At 43.4% G+C, this 16,251-nt stretch overlaps 1 protein-coding gene across 2 annotated transcripts in view; it reads left to right on the top strand.

Moving 5' to 3' along the window:
- The window catches only part of STK39 (serine/threonine kinase 39), a 329,969-nt gene that overhangs the window by 201,838 nt on the left and 111,880 nt on the right, over window positions 1-16,251 (top strand). The window contains exons 13-14 of one of the 2 annotated variants that reach the window (XM_055397329.2): window positions 1,162-1,224; window positions 3,783-3,850. In XM_055397329.2, coding sequence (XP_055253304.1) covers window positions 1,162-1,224; window positions 3,783-3,850 — 131 coding nt within the window. The remainder of the gene's footprint in view (window positions 1-1,161; window positions 1,225-3,782; window positions 3,851-16,251) is intronic. The other variant, XM_055397331.2, reaches the window with a different exon arrangement.

Here is a 16,251-nt window from a genome sequence, read left to right as displayed (position 1 = left end):
TAAAGAAGATTGTGGAATCAGTCTGGAAAATTCTTTGCAAGAAATCATTTGGGGTGGGTGAAGGTCCTCTGACTGGTTAGTAAATACAGGTTATTTGTTCCTCTAATATAATCATTTCACCCCAACATTTTACTGTGAAAATTTTCTGAAATATGACAACATTAAAAGCATTTTATTGTGAACATCTTCCCAGCAATTACCTCGATTCTGCCATTACTATACTTGCTTCATCTCGCAGTTGTCTGTTCGTCTATTGGTCCATCTTTGATTTTGGATGCAGTTCCAAGTAGATTGCAGATGCAGGTGCTCATCCCCCATTTCTTCATCACTAACACAGTTATTTTTTGTGGAAGCATACACACAGTTAGCTTTGCAGAAGCATACAAAAATTTTATGCCACAACTTTAGAAAACTCTTGGCACAAAGAATTTCCGATGACTTCTGATAATTTTAGAATTGATAGTAAGTTTAGGGAATAGTATGTATTTTTCATTCTTTGTTGATGCTGTGTCTCTTTCAGTTTGTCTTTCAAGCTTTGTTCCCGGGCAGAGTTCACAAAAGTAGGACTTGAGGCAGAAATATTTGGGGTATCACATTGGGGTCAGGTTTCTAGCTTAGAGGGAAAAATATAATCTCTCGCTCTAGATTCTCTTCTGGGGAAGATATTTTTTGAAATCCAGTGCTGCAAATACGTTGTTCAAAGTGATGATTAAAAGGGGCAGGCTGTGCTAATCCTAACATCCTTTCACTAAGGGGCTCCCATCTTGAGAGGAAGTTGTGTAACGAGGAAAAAAAAATGGTCCTTGAGCATCTTTCTGTTATCAAGTTTAAAATAGCAGATTGTCCATGCCATTTCACTTAAGCTCAGTGGTTCTCTAAAAGCATAAGCGTCACCTGGGCGCCTTATTAAAGATGCAGATTCTCTCCTGCCTCAATGAAATTCTGAATCATAGGTCAGGTGGTGCCCAGGAATCTTTTAGTTGTGTCCTTGGTGATCCCAATGCAGGTTGTCAAAGGACCACACTCCAGGAAATGGTGCTTTAAAATTACTTAAATTCTGTAAGATCTTTGTCTCTGATAACTGAGACTTAATGTAACCACACTGACCTTAATGTCCCATTTTGGTGTCCTCATGTGCTGTCATGGTGGCTCTCTTAACAGATGGTGGTGAACGCCAGCAGCATCCCCGAGCAGATACAGTCCCTTTCTGTGCAGGACTCTCAGGTAGGTTTCTCTGCCTGTCATTTACGTTTGAGATGCTTTGAAGACAGATTAAAAGAAAAAAAAAAAAAAACCTGACATTTTAGAAAGATAGACGGTATCAGGATAGTGCTTCCAGAGCAGGGGCTTGTAAACTCTTTTTTTAAATGGGTGTGGACAAAAGGGGACTGTCACTATTGACCATGCTTCTCAGGGCCTCCAACCTTTAAATGATAGGTTCAAAAGCAAGAACTGATTACCAGACTGCTTTCAAAATTGCTGGTACTGCATGAAATGGGAAAAGGACAAAAAATGACTCACCATTCTACCAGGTTCCAGTCACAAAACATTATAGTTAATTGATACTTTTCTTTCTTTGCTCCCGTTTGGATTTCTGTGACATTTTTGTAATTCTTTTATCCTTGAATTTCATGCGCCAATTTATCTCTACAACTTTCCTTGTAAAAATAATAGTTCAGTGACTGTGAAATGAATTCGTGTTAGCAGTTATGTGACAGAACTCATGTGCCTTGAGTTGTGTTGGGTCCTGATGAAGGATGCTGAGCTGTCTAGGGTAGGGACGATGGATGCAAACTCGGAGTGTAGGCCCCCCTTTTTGGTTTTGCCACGTAGTTAGTAGTAAGCCCTTCGGCTCTCAAAGTGGTTATATGCTGTGCTTAGTCGCTCAGTCGTGTCTGACTCTTTGCAACCCCATGGACTGTAGCCTGCCAGGCTCCTCTGTCCATGGGATTCTCCAGGCAAGAATACTGGAGTGGGTTGCTATGCTTTCCTCCAGGGGATCTTCCCAATCCAGGGATCGAACCCACGCCTCCTGCAGTGCAGGCAGATACTTCACTGTATGAGCTGCCCACTCCAGTTCTGGAGTGGGTAGCCTATCCCTTCTCCAGAGGTTCTTCCCAACCCGAATGGAACCAGGGTCTCCTACATTGCAGGTGGATTCTTTACCAGATGAGGTACCAGGGAAGCCCAAAGTGGTTAAATACTATCAAGTATTACCAGCCTATTGATCAAATTTCCCCCTCAAATCTGCATATTCCTTTTAAATTTATTTTTCTTCCACCTGTTCTGTATTTTATGAAATAGCTGTCTTCAGGGGAGAGGGAGTGATGGGCTTTCATGGTTGCAGGTCAGACAATCTAGTGTTTGACCCTTGTTTGATAGATGAGGAAGCAAAGATTTGCAGAGGCCAAGTGGCTCATCCATGGTTGCACAAGAGCTTAGAGGCAGAGCCAGGATTCAGTTTATGTCTTTACATTGTATTAAGCAGCTTAGCTTCGCAGGTGGCACTGCTGCTGCTGCTAAGTTGCTTCAGTCGTGTCTGACTCTGTGCCACCCCGTAGACGGCAGCCCACTAGGCTCCTCTGTCCCTGGGATTCTCCAGGCAAGAACACTGGAGTGGGTTGCCATTTCCTTCTCCAATGCATGAAAGTGACTCTTAGTGACCTCATGGACTGCAGCCTACCAGGCTCCTCCGTCCATGGGATTTTCCAGGCAAGAGTACTGGAGTGGGGTGCCATTGCCTTCTCCACCAGGTGGCGCTAGTGGTAAGTAAAGAACTCGCCTGCCATTGCTGCAGATAGAAGAGACGTGGATTCGATCCCTGGGTCAGGAAGATTCCCCGGAGAAAGAAATGACAATGCATGGCAGTATTCTTGTCTGGAGAATCCCATGGACAGAGGAGCCTGGCAGGCTACAGTCCATGGGGTCACACAGAGTCAGACACGACTGAAGCAACTTAGCAGGCAACTTAGTATAGCACCTTGAGGTAAACTGTAGGGATTGGTTGAATGATAAAAGGAATAATAAAGGATGAGAAGGCAAAGAATAAAGGAAGCAGAAAAAGGAATTAGGATACCTCGTATTGTACAACATGGTATAGTTGGACTCCTTTTCATACATTGTATTTGTTCTCCCAGGAAACTTTGGAGGCAAATATTATCTCCATTTAGTAAATGAGAAAATACGTTCACAGAATGACTTGCCCACAGTTGCAAAGCTGGTCAGTGGCAGAGCCAAGGCTTGACCAAAAATTCCTTATTTTTTCTACTCTGACAGGAAGGTCTCATGTCCAGGGGTTCATAAAGTAGGAAGGGCCTGTTCAGTAGAGGCATTCATGATTGATGATCTGTGTTCAGGTGAGAAAGGTAAACTGTGGCCTCATCTGCTAGGTTCCTTCTTCCTCTGCATCTTTGAAGTTTAAAGTGCCCAACCTTTGTGCATCTCCAAGGCCCGGTAGATACAGTCTATAGCACAGATTGCAAGGTGCCCCTTTAGATGGCTGATCTTTCTTCTTTGGACTTACCGCAGGGTATACCAGTTGTTCACAGGGCCCATCCTCCTACCGAGGCTTTTTATGAAACATTCAGATCCACAGTTGTGATGGGAGATAGACATCATTCCAGCCTTCACACAGGGGTGTTATGTGCCCAAATAATAGGCTTGTAATAAAAGGCCTAGTATTGAAATTTCCAGGAAGAAAGGACTCTTATGAATCAAGGGTTATCATGATTTTATGCATTTGTTTCCCGAGTTTATAACCATTGGCTGTTTTGTTTTTAAAGGGCCTACCCAATGCTAGTGAAGACTACAGAGAAGCTTCTTGTGCCGTAAACCTCGTTTTAAGATTAAGGTAAATAATGTTGTTTATTTTGTGTTGTTTTTCCTGTAGTACAACATTCTAATCTACTTCCTTAGCTTTTCATAATATTAGTATAAAATAAAATGACCTTATTTGATTTCCTGGGATAGTCAGTGTGGGCAGTATTCCCAGGACTGATTGCTCTCTTCTAATTGTTTCCTCAAGAAGAATAAGAAAGAAAAGCACCATATGAGTCTATCTGCAGGCTCAGTGTACCCTTCATTAGGTTTTTTTTCCTTCCTTTTTCTTTCTTGGGTTTTCCTTTCTCTTTTCCCCTTTTCTTTCTTTCTTTCTTTTAACAATGTAAGTTCACAGTGAGAGATTTTTAATGAGTTTCTTTCACACTTTAGCTGTCAGTCTCTGACAGAAATAAACCCTGCTTGTACTACAAGTTGCCTGTTCGGAACATTCTTCAGTGACAGATTTGATCAGCCACTGTGGAGAAATGATAGATATATTTTGAAAGAACCCTCAGTCTTCTAGGAAATGGATACAAATATGGTATCTGACAGTCTAGTCTTTGTATCTAGTGAAAGAAAGCTTTCTATTTCGAGACTTTCTAAATATAAGGTTGATTTAATGTATATTCTTTGTTGAGAATTTGGTGTCTCATGACTAAAGAAATTTGCTTAGACTTAACTATAAATAGCTTGCTTAACTTATCAGGTCAATTAGAATACCATCACATTTTTGAAGGTGTTTTAAAATATGCCCTCCTTTGACAATTAAACAAATAGAGCACATGGCTAATGGACCTTTCTCAGACCTGTGGCTATAAAAGGTGGTTTCATTTTCAAGGTTAGTTTCTAGCCCTCTGAATTATCATAATCTGTTGGGCTGGATTATTATTACCATGATCACCCCGTCCTTCTGATAGTCATTTACAATCTGCTGTGCATTTTCACATATTTACTGTGGGAACCTCACAGCAACCCTTGGTGTGATTTAATTCAGAGTTGATTTCCAAGTCAAGTTGTGAAATTATTACAAGACTATTTCCTTATATTTGTGAGTAGCCTTGATTGTGATTCACAATTGGTGTATTTAGCAATCTCCAAAGAATGAAATAGCCATTCTCTTCTCATTTGACTTTGGAGCCAGATACTTTTATTTTTCACTTCATTTATTCACACATTCCACCATTATTTCTGAGAGACCCATTCTGTGCTGGGCTCCGTGTTTGTCTTTGAGACATAAGGGTGAGTGAGACTGTGGAGGTTACAGACTAGACCCGTGAGAGCGGTGTTGGAAGTCATCCGACCTCCTGCTTGATGAATGCAGGTGTCTTTTCTTTGATGTCCCTGCTGGGTGTTAACCAGCCCCTGTACATACTTCAGCTCACTCTTGTTTCCACCATCATTCCTGTGATACTAAAAAGCTTTAATTGCAGTGATCTTCCTGAAGATTTAGCTGACCTTCCTGTTCTGGGCTCTATTTCTGACCCTTAGAGCAACTATCAGTCTCTCTGGATAAAAACCTTCTGAAGAGAGTGTTAAAATGCATATTTTGAGCCTTACTTGCAAATTCTGTATTGCTCTGGTACCAGGACTGCATTCCCTCATTTTTCTGAGAAGTGTTTGTTGTTTGCCAGGCTCACTCTTCACCTTTCCTCGGCAAAATAGTTTTGGTCTTGCTTCTCATGATACAGTTCTGTGTCCCCCTCCTACTCCTCCTTGTTTATTACCCTTATTGACATTTAGTCTACATCTAGTATACATTTTTTTTTTAATTGGAGTATAGTTGCCTCACAGCATTGTGCTAGTTTCTGCTGTACAGCAACGTGGGTCAGCCTTTTGTATACGCGTGTCCCCTCCCTTCTGGATTTCTCTGCTGTCTAGATCACCACAGATCATCAAGTAGAGTTCTCTGCACTATACAGCAGGGTCTCACTAGTTACCTGTTCCGTGCATAGTAGTGTATACATGTCAGCCCCAATCTCTCAGTTCATCTTACCCTGCCCCTTCTTTTGCTGTCCATCTGTTAGTTCTCTACGTCTGCGTCTATATTGCTGTTTTGCAAATAGGTTTATCTATACTATGAAAGTTGTGACCAACCTAGACAGCATATTAAAAAGCATAGACATTACTTTGCCAACAAAGGTCCGTCTAGACGAGGCCATGGTTTTTCCAGTGGTCATGTATGGATGTGAGAGTTGTAGTATAAAGAAAGCTGAGCACTGAAGAATTGATGTTTTTGAACCGTGGTGTTGGAGAAGACTCTTGAGAGTCCCTTGGACTGCAAGGAGATCCAACCAGTCCATCCTAAAGGAGATCAGTCCTGGGTGTTCATTGGAAGGACTGATGCTGAAGCTGAAACTCCAATACTTTGGCCACCTCATGCGAAGAGTTGACTCACTGGAAAAGACCCTGATGCTGGGAGGGATTGAGGGCAGGAGAAGAAGGAGACGACAGAGGATGAGATGGCTGTATGGCATCACTGACTTGATGGACATGAGTTTGAGTGAACTCCAGGGACTAGTGATGGACAGGGAGGCCTGGTGTGCTGCGATTCATGGGGTCCCAAAGAGTCGGACACAACTGAGCAACTGAACTGAACTGATACTATTTTTTAGATTCCATATATGTGTGTTAATATACAAAATATGTTTTTCTCTTTCTGACTTACTTCACTCTATCATAGATAGTCTCTAGGTCCATCCATGTCTCTACAAATGACCCAAACTCACTCCTTTTATGGCTGAGCAGTATTCCATTGTGTATATGTACCACGTCTTCTTTATCCATTCATCTGTTGATGGACATGTAGGTGGCTTCCATTTCCTAGCTCTTGTAAGCAGTGCTGAAATTAACATTGGGGTGAATGTCTTTCTGAATTATGGTTTCCTAAAAGTGTATGTCCAGTAGTGGGACTGCTGGGTCACGTAATAGTTCTGTTTTTAGTTTTTTAAGGAATCTCCATACTGTTCTCCACTGTGGCTGTATCAATTTACATTTCCACCAGCAGTGCAGAGTCCCCTTTTCTCCCCACCCTCTCCAGCATTTATTGTTTGTAGATTTTTTTGATGATGGCCATTCTCACTGGTGTGAGGTGATACCTTATTGTAATTTTGATTTGTGTTTCTCTGTGATTCATGGGGTCGCGGAGAGTCGGACACCACTGAGCGACTGAACTGAACTGAATAATTAGTGATGTTGAACATGGGGCCTAAGTGGTGGTTTTCCTGAGTTTATGGCTTAAATAACTAGTGTTAAAAGATTCTCCATGAAGGAGTTCCATGTTCAAATAAGAAACAATGTGTCGTATCCATCTATCTCACACACACACACCTTTTTTTGGAAATCACAAAGAACATTAACATTAAAGGTTCTAAGAAGTTCTGCAGGCTAGGAATTCATTTAACGTTGTTTACTGCAAGATCTGGACCTCTTAACTGTTTTCCATTTAACCTTGTTCCTTTTAAATGTAGCACTCATATTTAAATACAGGACTCCAGGTGGGAGCTAAGCAGACTGGAACAGTAGTTATATCATGTGATTTTTGCAATTCGCACTCTTAGTTCTCCTAAGTCAGCCCAAGTTTTCATTGCCTTTTAAAATAGCTGTGTAATTTGTTGATGAATTTAGCTTGACCCATCAGTCAAGTAAAAAAATCTCTGATCTTGGTGGGTTTTTTTTTTTTTTTCCCATTTGAAGTGCTTCCAAATCTGATTCTGAATTGCTGCTTGGGTTTTGAAGCTGGGCATGTCTTACCGTTTGTCAGTATAGTAGTGGACCTGTTGATTTTGACTCCTTGCTTTCCCTCCGTACTTTTTACTCCTGTCAGTGTGTCTGTCTTTATTAGAGACAGTGTTTGTATATACATCACTTGTCAATTTGACGACCCTATCTTTTGTGTCTTTATTCAAAACACTGATCAATGTGTTCAACAGTTCAAGTAGGACAGAACTTTCTGGCATCTCTTAGAAACTATTTGCTTTCTAGATGACTTTCAACCGTTAACTAGGATTTTTTGGATAAGTTGCTCAATCAAATTCCATTGATTCTACTGCCTTTCAGTCAACATTTAACTAACTATTGAGAAGGCTAATGTAAAAAGATCCATTAATAGTGTCCTGAAAGTGACATGCATCAATGATACTTTAAAAAAAATAGAAAGTGAATTTTAATATAGCTTATTTTTAGCAAACAGTTTATGTCTAATTGCTCATATGCATTCGTTTTTGTTGTTAAATGTTTACAATATATTTGTTTATACTAGTGTTCTTTTTGATTTGAGAACTCATGAATCTCTCAGAATATATTGTTAGATTCCTTCAAGTGCACTCCTTATACAGCAGTGAACAGTGTGGGGATTAGGGGCACTGACCCCCAAAAAAGTAGAAAATTCACTTTTAACTTTATAGTCGGCCCTCTGTATACACAGTTCCACATCCAAAGATTTAACCAACCATAGGCTGTATAGTCCTGTTGTATGTTGGAAAAAAAAATCCTCATATAAGTTGACCAGCACAGTTCAAATCCCTGTTGTTTGAAGGTCAACTGCAATTTGAGAAATAGCCTTTGAAACTTAAAACTTAAATGCTATTAAGTTTTTGAGATCACTCTGTGCTGATGTAAGCATAAACAGCAGATACACTCATTCATCCTATAAATGTTTATCGAGCACCTGCCCTGTGCGTGCCACTGTTCTAGGCCTCGTGATGCAACAAGGGAGGAGACAGAAGACAAATTTCCGCTTACATTTTAGAGGCAGGGAACAAGTCCAATAGGAGCATTACTGATATGATATCTCGATTTCTCTGAAGGAAAAGCTGCCATCAGGAGGCTAGAAAGTCTGATGGTGCTATTGTCTATTAAGGAATGCATGTTAGTTTTCTACTGCCGTGTAACAGGTTACCAAAAACTTTGTGGCTTAAGACAATGTCAGCTTATTATCTCACAACTTCTGTAGGTCAGAAATACAGACATAGTCTACCTGGGAGACGGGGAGTGCCGTGTCTCACCAGACTGCAGTGAAGGCCTGCTCACCTGGAGCTTGCGGGCTTCTTTCAAGGTCATCTGGGTGTGGGCGGAATTCAGTTCCTTGCAGGTTCCTTCCTTGGCTCTTGTAGGCCACCCCAGTCTGGACAGTTCACAGCGTGACTACTTTCTTCAGAGGCAGCCAGAGACCAACTCCCCTCCCCTCCAAGGGCTCAGTCCCTCTGTTAAAGTTTTTCACCTAATTTAGCCAGTCCCATCTAGAATAATCTCCTGTTTTAAAAAATATTTATTTGGCCGCGCTGGGTCTTGGTTGTAGCTTGGGAGATCATCAGTTGTGGCATGCAGGAGCTAGTTCTCTGATGAGGTCAAACCCGGATCCTCTGCACTGGGAGCGCTGAGTCATAACCTTTGGACAACCAGTGAACTCTCCAGAATTAATCCTCTTTTTGATTAAGTCAAAATCAGCTGATTTGGAATTTGAATTATATCTGCAAAATCCCTTTGCTTTTGCCATAAAAGGAAACATAATTACAGGAGTGAGAGTCCATCGTATTTAAAGCTCCTGGTCACTCTCAGAGGAGAGGGCTACACAGGGCACTTACACCAGGGGACGGGAAGGTTGGAGGCCATGATAGAATTCTACATACCATAAAAGTGCTGTCTGGGTAAAAGGACATTTGAGCAGACCTCTGACAGAAGTGAGGAATCAGCCGTAAGGTTGGGTGGAGCAAGAGAGTTTTAGGCAGAGCAAAGCTGATTGCAAAGATTCTGAGCGGGAAGCTTGTTTTAAGCAGTTATAGAAACAGCCAGGGAACTAGTGTGGCCAGAGTGGTAGGGAGTGAGGTCAGAGGATTATCAGGGGCTGAATCATGTAGGGCCATATAACCTGTGGTGAAGACTTTGGATTTCACTGTGCGTGGAAAACCATTGAAGGTTTGTGAGCAGAAGAGTTGCATGATCTGAGTTAAATTTTAAAATAAGCACCGTGATTATCTTATGGAGAGTAGATCCCGTAGAGAGACCTTAGGGTGGAAGCAGAGAGGCTGTTGTCAGGCTGTTGCTGTGGTGCAAAAAATGATGATGTGACCTGGACCAGGCTGGGGAGTGATGGAAGTGGCGATTGATAAACAGATTGATAATCTGGAGATTTCCGGATGGAGGAGAGAGAACCCAGAACGTTATTCAAAATGCACGTCAGTGTGCCCAGTGAGGCCAGACAATCCTAAAACATTGGAGTAAGATTTGTTGCAGGACCATGCAAGGAGATGGGTGCCTCATATCTTAAAAACCCCAAACTCCTTGAAAGCTTTCAGCAAAGACCTTTTATAGAAAAGGTGAGGGAGGGGGTATCGTTAGTTGTTGCAAACTTCTTGGTGTCAGATTCTTTGTACTTGAGGTCAGGTCATGGTAGGGTAACAAATGAATGTTAGTCCCTGTCCTGACAAGAAAGGGACAACTTTCCCCCTTCAAGGTCCAGATCCAAACTAAGAGCAGGCTGATCTCAGTTGGCAGCTCCCAGGTTCGCAGACCTGCCCAGCTGTCATTGCTGAGGAAGCCAGGAACTCAGGACCCAGATGGTCCTTAGGTTCCCCGGGGCGCCTGTAGGGTCCCGCAGACTGTATCCTTTTCAGACGGCCACTGCCGTTAGGTCTCAGAGGCAGGGATGGGGGAAAGGTTCGCTGTTACCTCAAGGGCTGGACCCAGGCAGTGGGTGGCCCTGACAAGGGCCATGGAGCTCTGCAGGACACAGCCCCAGCCTGTTCCCTGGGCTCCCCAGCTCACCTGCTGGTCCAAGGCTGAATGAGCTGGAGGGCCCCAGGGAAAAGGTTGGGATCTGCATCTTACCTCACTCTCCATCTCAAGCTACCACTCTCCTGGAATCCCCTCACTAACTGTGGGGTTTTGACAGTTGGTTGCTTGTGGGCAGGGCCCACTGCCACAGCAACCAGTGACTGAGCAGGACCACCAGTGGTCACTCATTGATAGTTACTTGGGGGAGGGGCTTATAGCAGCACTGAACTATGGCTGAGTGGGACCATTGCCTGGTAAAAGGGCACAGGGGAATGGCCTGCAGCAATATCTGCATGCTAAGGGCTGTCCTCACTGTGCTCTAGTACAGAAAGATTACTCAAGGTTTGGACCTGAAAGTACAAATGAGTGGAGTTGCTGTCTCCTGAGATTGGGAAGGGAGTTGCAGGTTTGGGGCAGAATCAAGAATTCAGTTTTGCATGTTCAGTTTGAGTTGTCTGCTGCTGCTGCTGCTAAGTCACTTCAGTCGTGTCCGACTCTGCGTGACCCCATAGACGGAAGCCCACCAGGCTCCCCCGTCCCTGGGATTCTCCAGGCAAGAACACTGGAGTGGGTTGCCATTTCCTTCTCTGGAGATCTATTCAATGATGTCAAGTAGGCATTTAGGTACATGAGCTGAGATCTCAAAGGAGATATATTTCTGGGCTAAGATAAATACATTTGAGAACTGTTTGGTGCATATAGTTTTCAAAGTGATAAAATTGCACGAGCTTACGTAGAAGGGGAGTGAGGAGAGAATTGGTCTTGCACACTCAGGTGGTAAGGGTGAGGGCAGGCTGGTGAGGTCAAGGAGAGAATGGTGACTCATCTGATAAAGAATCCTCCTATAATGCAGGAGACCTGGGTTCGATCCCTGGGTTAGGAAGATTCCCCTGGAGCTACCCACTCCAGTATTCTGGCCTGGAGAATTCCATGGACTGTATGGTCCATGGGGTCTCAAAGAGTTGAACACGACTGAGTGACTTTCACTTTGCCTTATACTTTGTCAAGCCAAACAGAGAAAGTGTCTCAAGAAAGGAGTGGAAAGCTGCATCAGTTGTTATTCGTAGATCGAGTACAACGGGAACGGAGAATTCGTTATTGTATCTGGCAAAAGGCAGCACATTCTTGACCTTGGCAAGTTATTGCGGTGCAGTGCTGGAGACAAAAGCCTGGTGGTGTCATGGAACATCACTAGGTCAGTGTGCCTGATGCACAGTGAGGCCAAACAATACCAAGTCAGTGGAGTTTGGAACAGAGAAAGGTTTATTACCGGGCCGTGGAAGGAGATGGCCCTTCCATGGAAGGAGATGGTTCCTAAGGCCTGAGCCCAAAGCTACTGAAAGCTTTCAGCAAAGCCCCTTTAAAAGCAAAAAGGTGAGGGAGGGTTGTGGTTCGTTGTTGCAGACTTCCTGGTGTCAGATCCTTTGTTTTTGAAGTCAGGTCATGATCAGGTAACAATGTTCCTGTAAATCTCTAGCAGATGAATGTTATTCTTTGTCCTGACAAGAAAGGGTGAGATCCCACGGTACAGCTTTCACCCTCCAAGGTCCTGTCTAAGAGGCAGCAGAACCCAGTTAGCCGCTCTTTCAAGGCCAGGTTCCCACATCCTGCCCAGGATGGTGGAGCCAGACGTCCAACCCAACTGACCTTTATTTAGGCTCCTCAGGCCACCCAAAAGGGAGAGACCAGGTCCCACAGACTGTGACCCAGGCACACTGCAACTGCTATTAGGTCGCAGAAAGCAGGATGGTGGAGAGGTTCACCACTGCCTCAAGGCCTGGGCCAAACAAAGATGGTGGGTGGCCTTGGTGAGGATTCTGAAGCCCTATAAGACACAGCCCAAGCCTGTTTTCTGGGCCCCCCAGCTCACGGGCTGGCCCAAGGTTGGGTGAGCTGGAGGGCCTCAGGGAGAAGGTCGGGATCTGCCTCTTAACCGTACTCTCCACCTCATGACCACCACTCCACTGTTGTCTGAGTCCCCTCACTAACTGTCATTTCTTACCTGTTGGTTGCTTGTGGGCGGGGCCCACTGAGGCACTGACCAATGACTGGGCCGGACGCGTTGCCTGGTGACAGGCCGTGGAGTAATGATGCACAGCAGTGGCTTCTGTGCTAAGGGCTTGAGCTTCCTGCGCTGTATTATAATACTGGGTTCAGGACAGAGTGGCGAGAGAAAGCATGATGTAATATAGATGATTTGTGTGTATAGATGACTCTTCCAGAAATTTTCTATACAGGGGAGCAGAGAAATGAGATGATAGCTCAATGAAAATGAAGGATGAAGGGAGGTTGGTTGTTTTTAAAGCTTGTTTAACGGAAATGATCCAATAGAGTAGGAAAATGAAATGAGAGAAGGGACATTGGTAAGCCTAATGTCCTCAGATGGATGGGAAGTGATGATGACCAGGCACCCGAGTAGATGTCAGCCTTAAACAGGAGAATTGAGAGATGTCTGTTCGACATGAAGCCACACTGATGGGAGGGCAGGCAGAAGTTCAAGGAGATTGGTGGGTTTAGGTACAAACTTATAGAAGTCTTTTTCTGTTGATTCTGTTCTTTCAGTAAGGTAAGGAATGTCATCATTGAGAGGAAGGAAGGAAAAGATGTTCGAGGTTGGAGAGATGAGGAGATAGTCGTCTAGGAGACCTGGAGAGTAAATTCACCAGGGAAATGTGGTGGGATGAATAGGCTGCACCAGTAATCACTTGAGGGTTCAGTTCAGTTCAGTCGTGTCTGACTCTTTGTAACCCCGTGGACTGCAAGCATGCCAGGCCTCCCTGTCCATCACCAACTCCTGGAGTCTACTTAAACTCATGTCCATTGGGTCGGTGATGCCATCCAACCATCTCGTCCTCTGTCATCCCCTTCTCCTCCCACATTCAGTCTTTCCCAGCATCAGGGTCTTTTCCAATGAGTTAGTTCTTCGCATCAGGTGGCCAAAGTATTGGAGTTTCAGCTTCAACATCAGTCCTTCCAATGAATATTCAGGACTGATTTCCTTTAGGATGGACAGGATGGATGTCCTTGCAGTCCAAGGGACTCTCAAGAGTCTTCTCCAACACCACAGTTCAAAGGCATCAATTCTTCGCCACTAAGCTTTCTTTATGGTCCAACTCTTGCATCCATACATGATTACTAGAAAAATCATAGCTTTGACTAGACGGACCTTTGTTGGCAAAGTAATGTCTCTGCTTTTTAATAAGCTGTCTAGGTTGGTCATAACTTGTCTTCCAAGGAGCAAGTGTCTTTTAATTTCATGGCTGAAGTCACCATCTGAAGTCATTTTGGAGCACCCCAAAATAAAGTCTGTCACTGTTTCAACCCTTTTCCCATCTATTTGCCATGAAATGTGGGACCAGATGCCATGATCTTAGTTTTCTGAATGTTGAGCTTTAAGCCAACTTTCTTCTTTCACTTTCATCAAGAGGCTTTTTAGTTCTTTGCTTTCTGCCATAAGGGTGGTGTCATCTGCATATCTGAAGTTATTGATATTTCTCCCGGCAATCTTGATTCCAGCTTGTGCTTCTTCCAGCCCACCATTCCTCATGATGTACTCTGCATATAAGTTAAATAAGCAGGGTGACAATACACAGCCTTGACGTACTCCTTTTTCTATTTGGAACAAGTCTGTTGTTCCATGTCCAGTTCTAACTGTTGCTTCCTGACCTGCATACAGATTTCTCAAGAGATAGGTCAGGTGGTCTGGTATTCCCATCTCTTTCAGAATGTTCCACATTTTGTTGTGATCTGCACAGTCAAAGGCTTTGGCATAGTCAGTAAAGCAGAAATAGACGTTTTTCTGGAACTCTCTGCTTTTTTGATGATCCAGAGGATGTTGGCAGTTTGATCTCTGGTTCCTGTGCCTTTTTTAAATCCAGCTTGAACATCTGGAAGTTCACAGTTCATGTACTGTTGAAGCCTGACTTGGAGACCTTTTGAGCATTACTTTGCTAGCATGTGAGATGAGTGCAATTGTGCGGTAGTTTGATCATTCTTTGGCATTGCCTTTCTTTGGGATTGGAATGAGAACAGACCTTTGCCAGTCCTGTGGCCACTGCTGAGTTTTCCAAATTTGTTGGCACTTTCACAGCATCATCTTTCAGGAATTGAAATAGCTCAACTGGAATTCTACCACCTTCACTAGCTTTGTTCATAGTGATACTTCCTAAAGGCCCACTTGACTTCACATTCCAGGATGTCTGACTCTAGATAAGTGATCACTTGAGGGTAGAGATGGTGAATTTCAACTGAATCAGTAGCTTAGCTCCTGAAATAAACATTATGCTGATGTCTGAATATAAAGACTTCCCTGGTGGCTCAGCGGTAAATAATCTGCCAGCAATGCAGGAGACACACGGGACACTGGTTGGATCCTTGGGCTGTGAAGATCTGTTGGAGCGGGGCATGGCACCCAACTCCAGTATTCTTGCCTGGAGAATCTCATGGACAGAGGAGCCTGGCGGGCTACAGCCTATAGAGTCGCAAAGAGTTGGACATGATTGAAGCAACTGAGCACACACACACACCCAGAGTATAAGTGTGCATGTGAGTGTAATTATCGTTGAAATGGAAACAGCATATAGAAACATTCCTAGAGGATTCTATAAGCACACCCTTGCAGGATTTACAGTGATGGCTTCAGATTTAGAGTGTAAATCATGGAACTTATATGGGGCATAGAGTTGCCCTCAGTGACGTCTTGTGTGCAGGGTGAGTCTCCTGCCCTCTTCTGTTACTGCCAGCACCCCCTTATAGGTCCGAATTCTCTTAGAACCTTCAAAGTTGCACACGCATCGCATATCAAAATCTGCCATCTAGAAACCAACACAGCATTGTAAAAATTAAGAAACAACAGCAAAAGTACAAGGAGAAAATCTGCCATCTAGTGTTGGCCCCCACCAATAGGCCCTTTGTTCTGAGCCCTACAAGCTGTCTCTTAAAGCAGCCTGTGTGAGGAAGCTAAAAGATTGTTCTGGCCGAGTATGGATCGGATTTGAGAAAATCCATGTGCTGCTTTGTATCCTCTTCAGGCATTTCCATCTAGACCTTTAAGATTCAGACGTATGTATATGGTTCATATATAAATAGACTCTGTCCTTGTGGGTCACTAGACAGCACATGGCTGCTGGGTGTCAGGAAGCAGTATGCCTGCCTTCTTATCCCTGAGACGACTTGGGCATGATATGTATGTGTATCGTGCTTCACAGGCTGGTGAGTATACATCAGTTCAAGCGAGCATTTCATCAAGTATTAAGTAATACTATATGGGTTCTTTTTCACCTCTTAAAAAGATGACTCTTTTTTACATAGCATTTTATAGACCTACCTGCTGGGAATATGCTTCCTTCCTCCAAGATGCCAGATAAAGCTCACCTTCCTGAGAAATACTTCTCAAAGCATCACATTCTGTAAATTAAAGACAAATCCATTTTAGCTGCTAGGAATACATTTATTTCTCCATTACTCATTTCTGGTGATCATAGGCACATAGGCAAAAGACCGAGAAAACAAAAGTTAATTTCTTCTTTGGAAAAATATAGCATTGCTTTAATTTGCTTTTTAAACTGAGCCGTTATGTATAAGGTTGGACAGGAAGGATTAGACCTTAGATCTCCATGTCAAGTGCTGGAGATGGTTAACATGTAGGTTTTTCTTTTTCCA

Source organism: Moschus berezovskii, chromosome 2 (genome assembly GCF_049115385.1).
Source record: "Moschus berezovskii isolate FMDL1 chromosome 2, NW_MosBer_1.0, whole genome shotgun sequence".
NCBI classification, from domain to species: Eukaryota; Metazoa; Chordata; class Mammalia; order Artiodactyla; family Moschidae; genus Moschus; species Moschus berezovskii.
The sequence above is the reverse complement of the archived record's forward strand: the minus strand, read 5'-3'. Positions and strand labels throughout refer to the sequence as shown.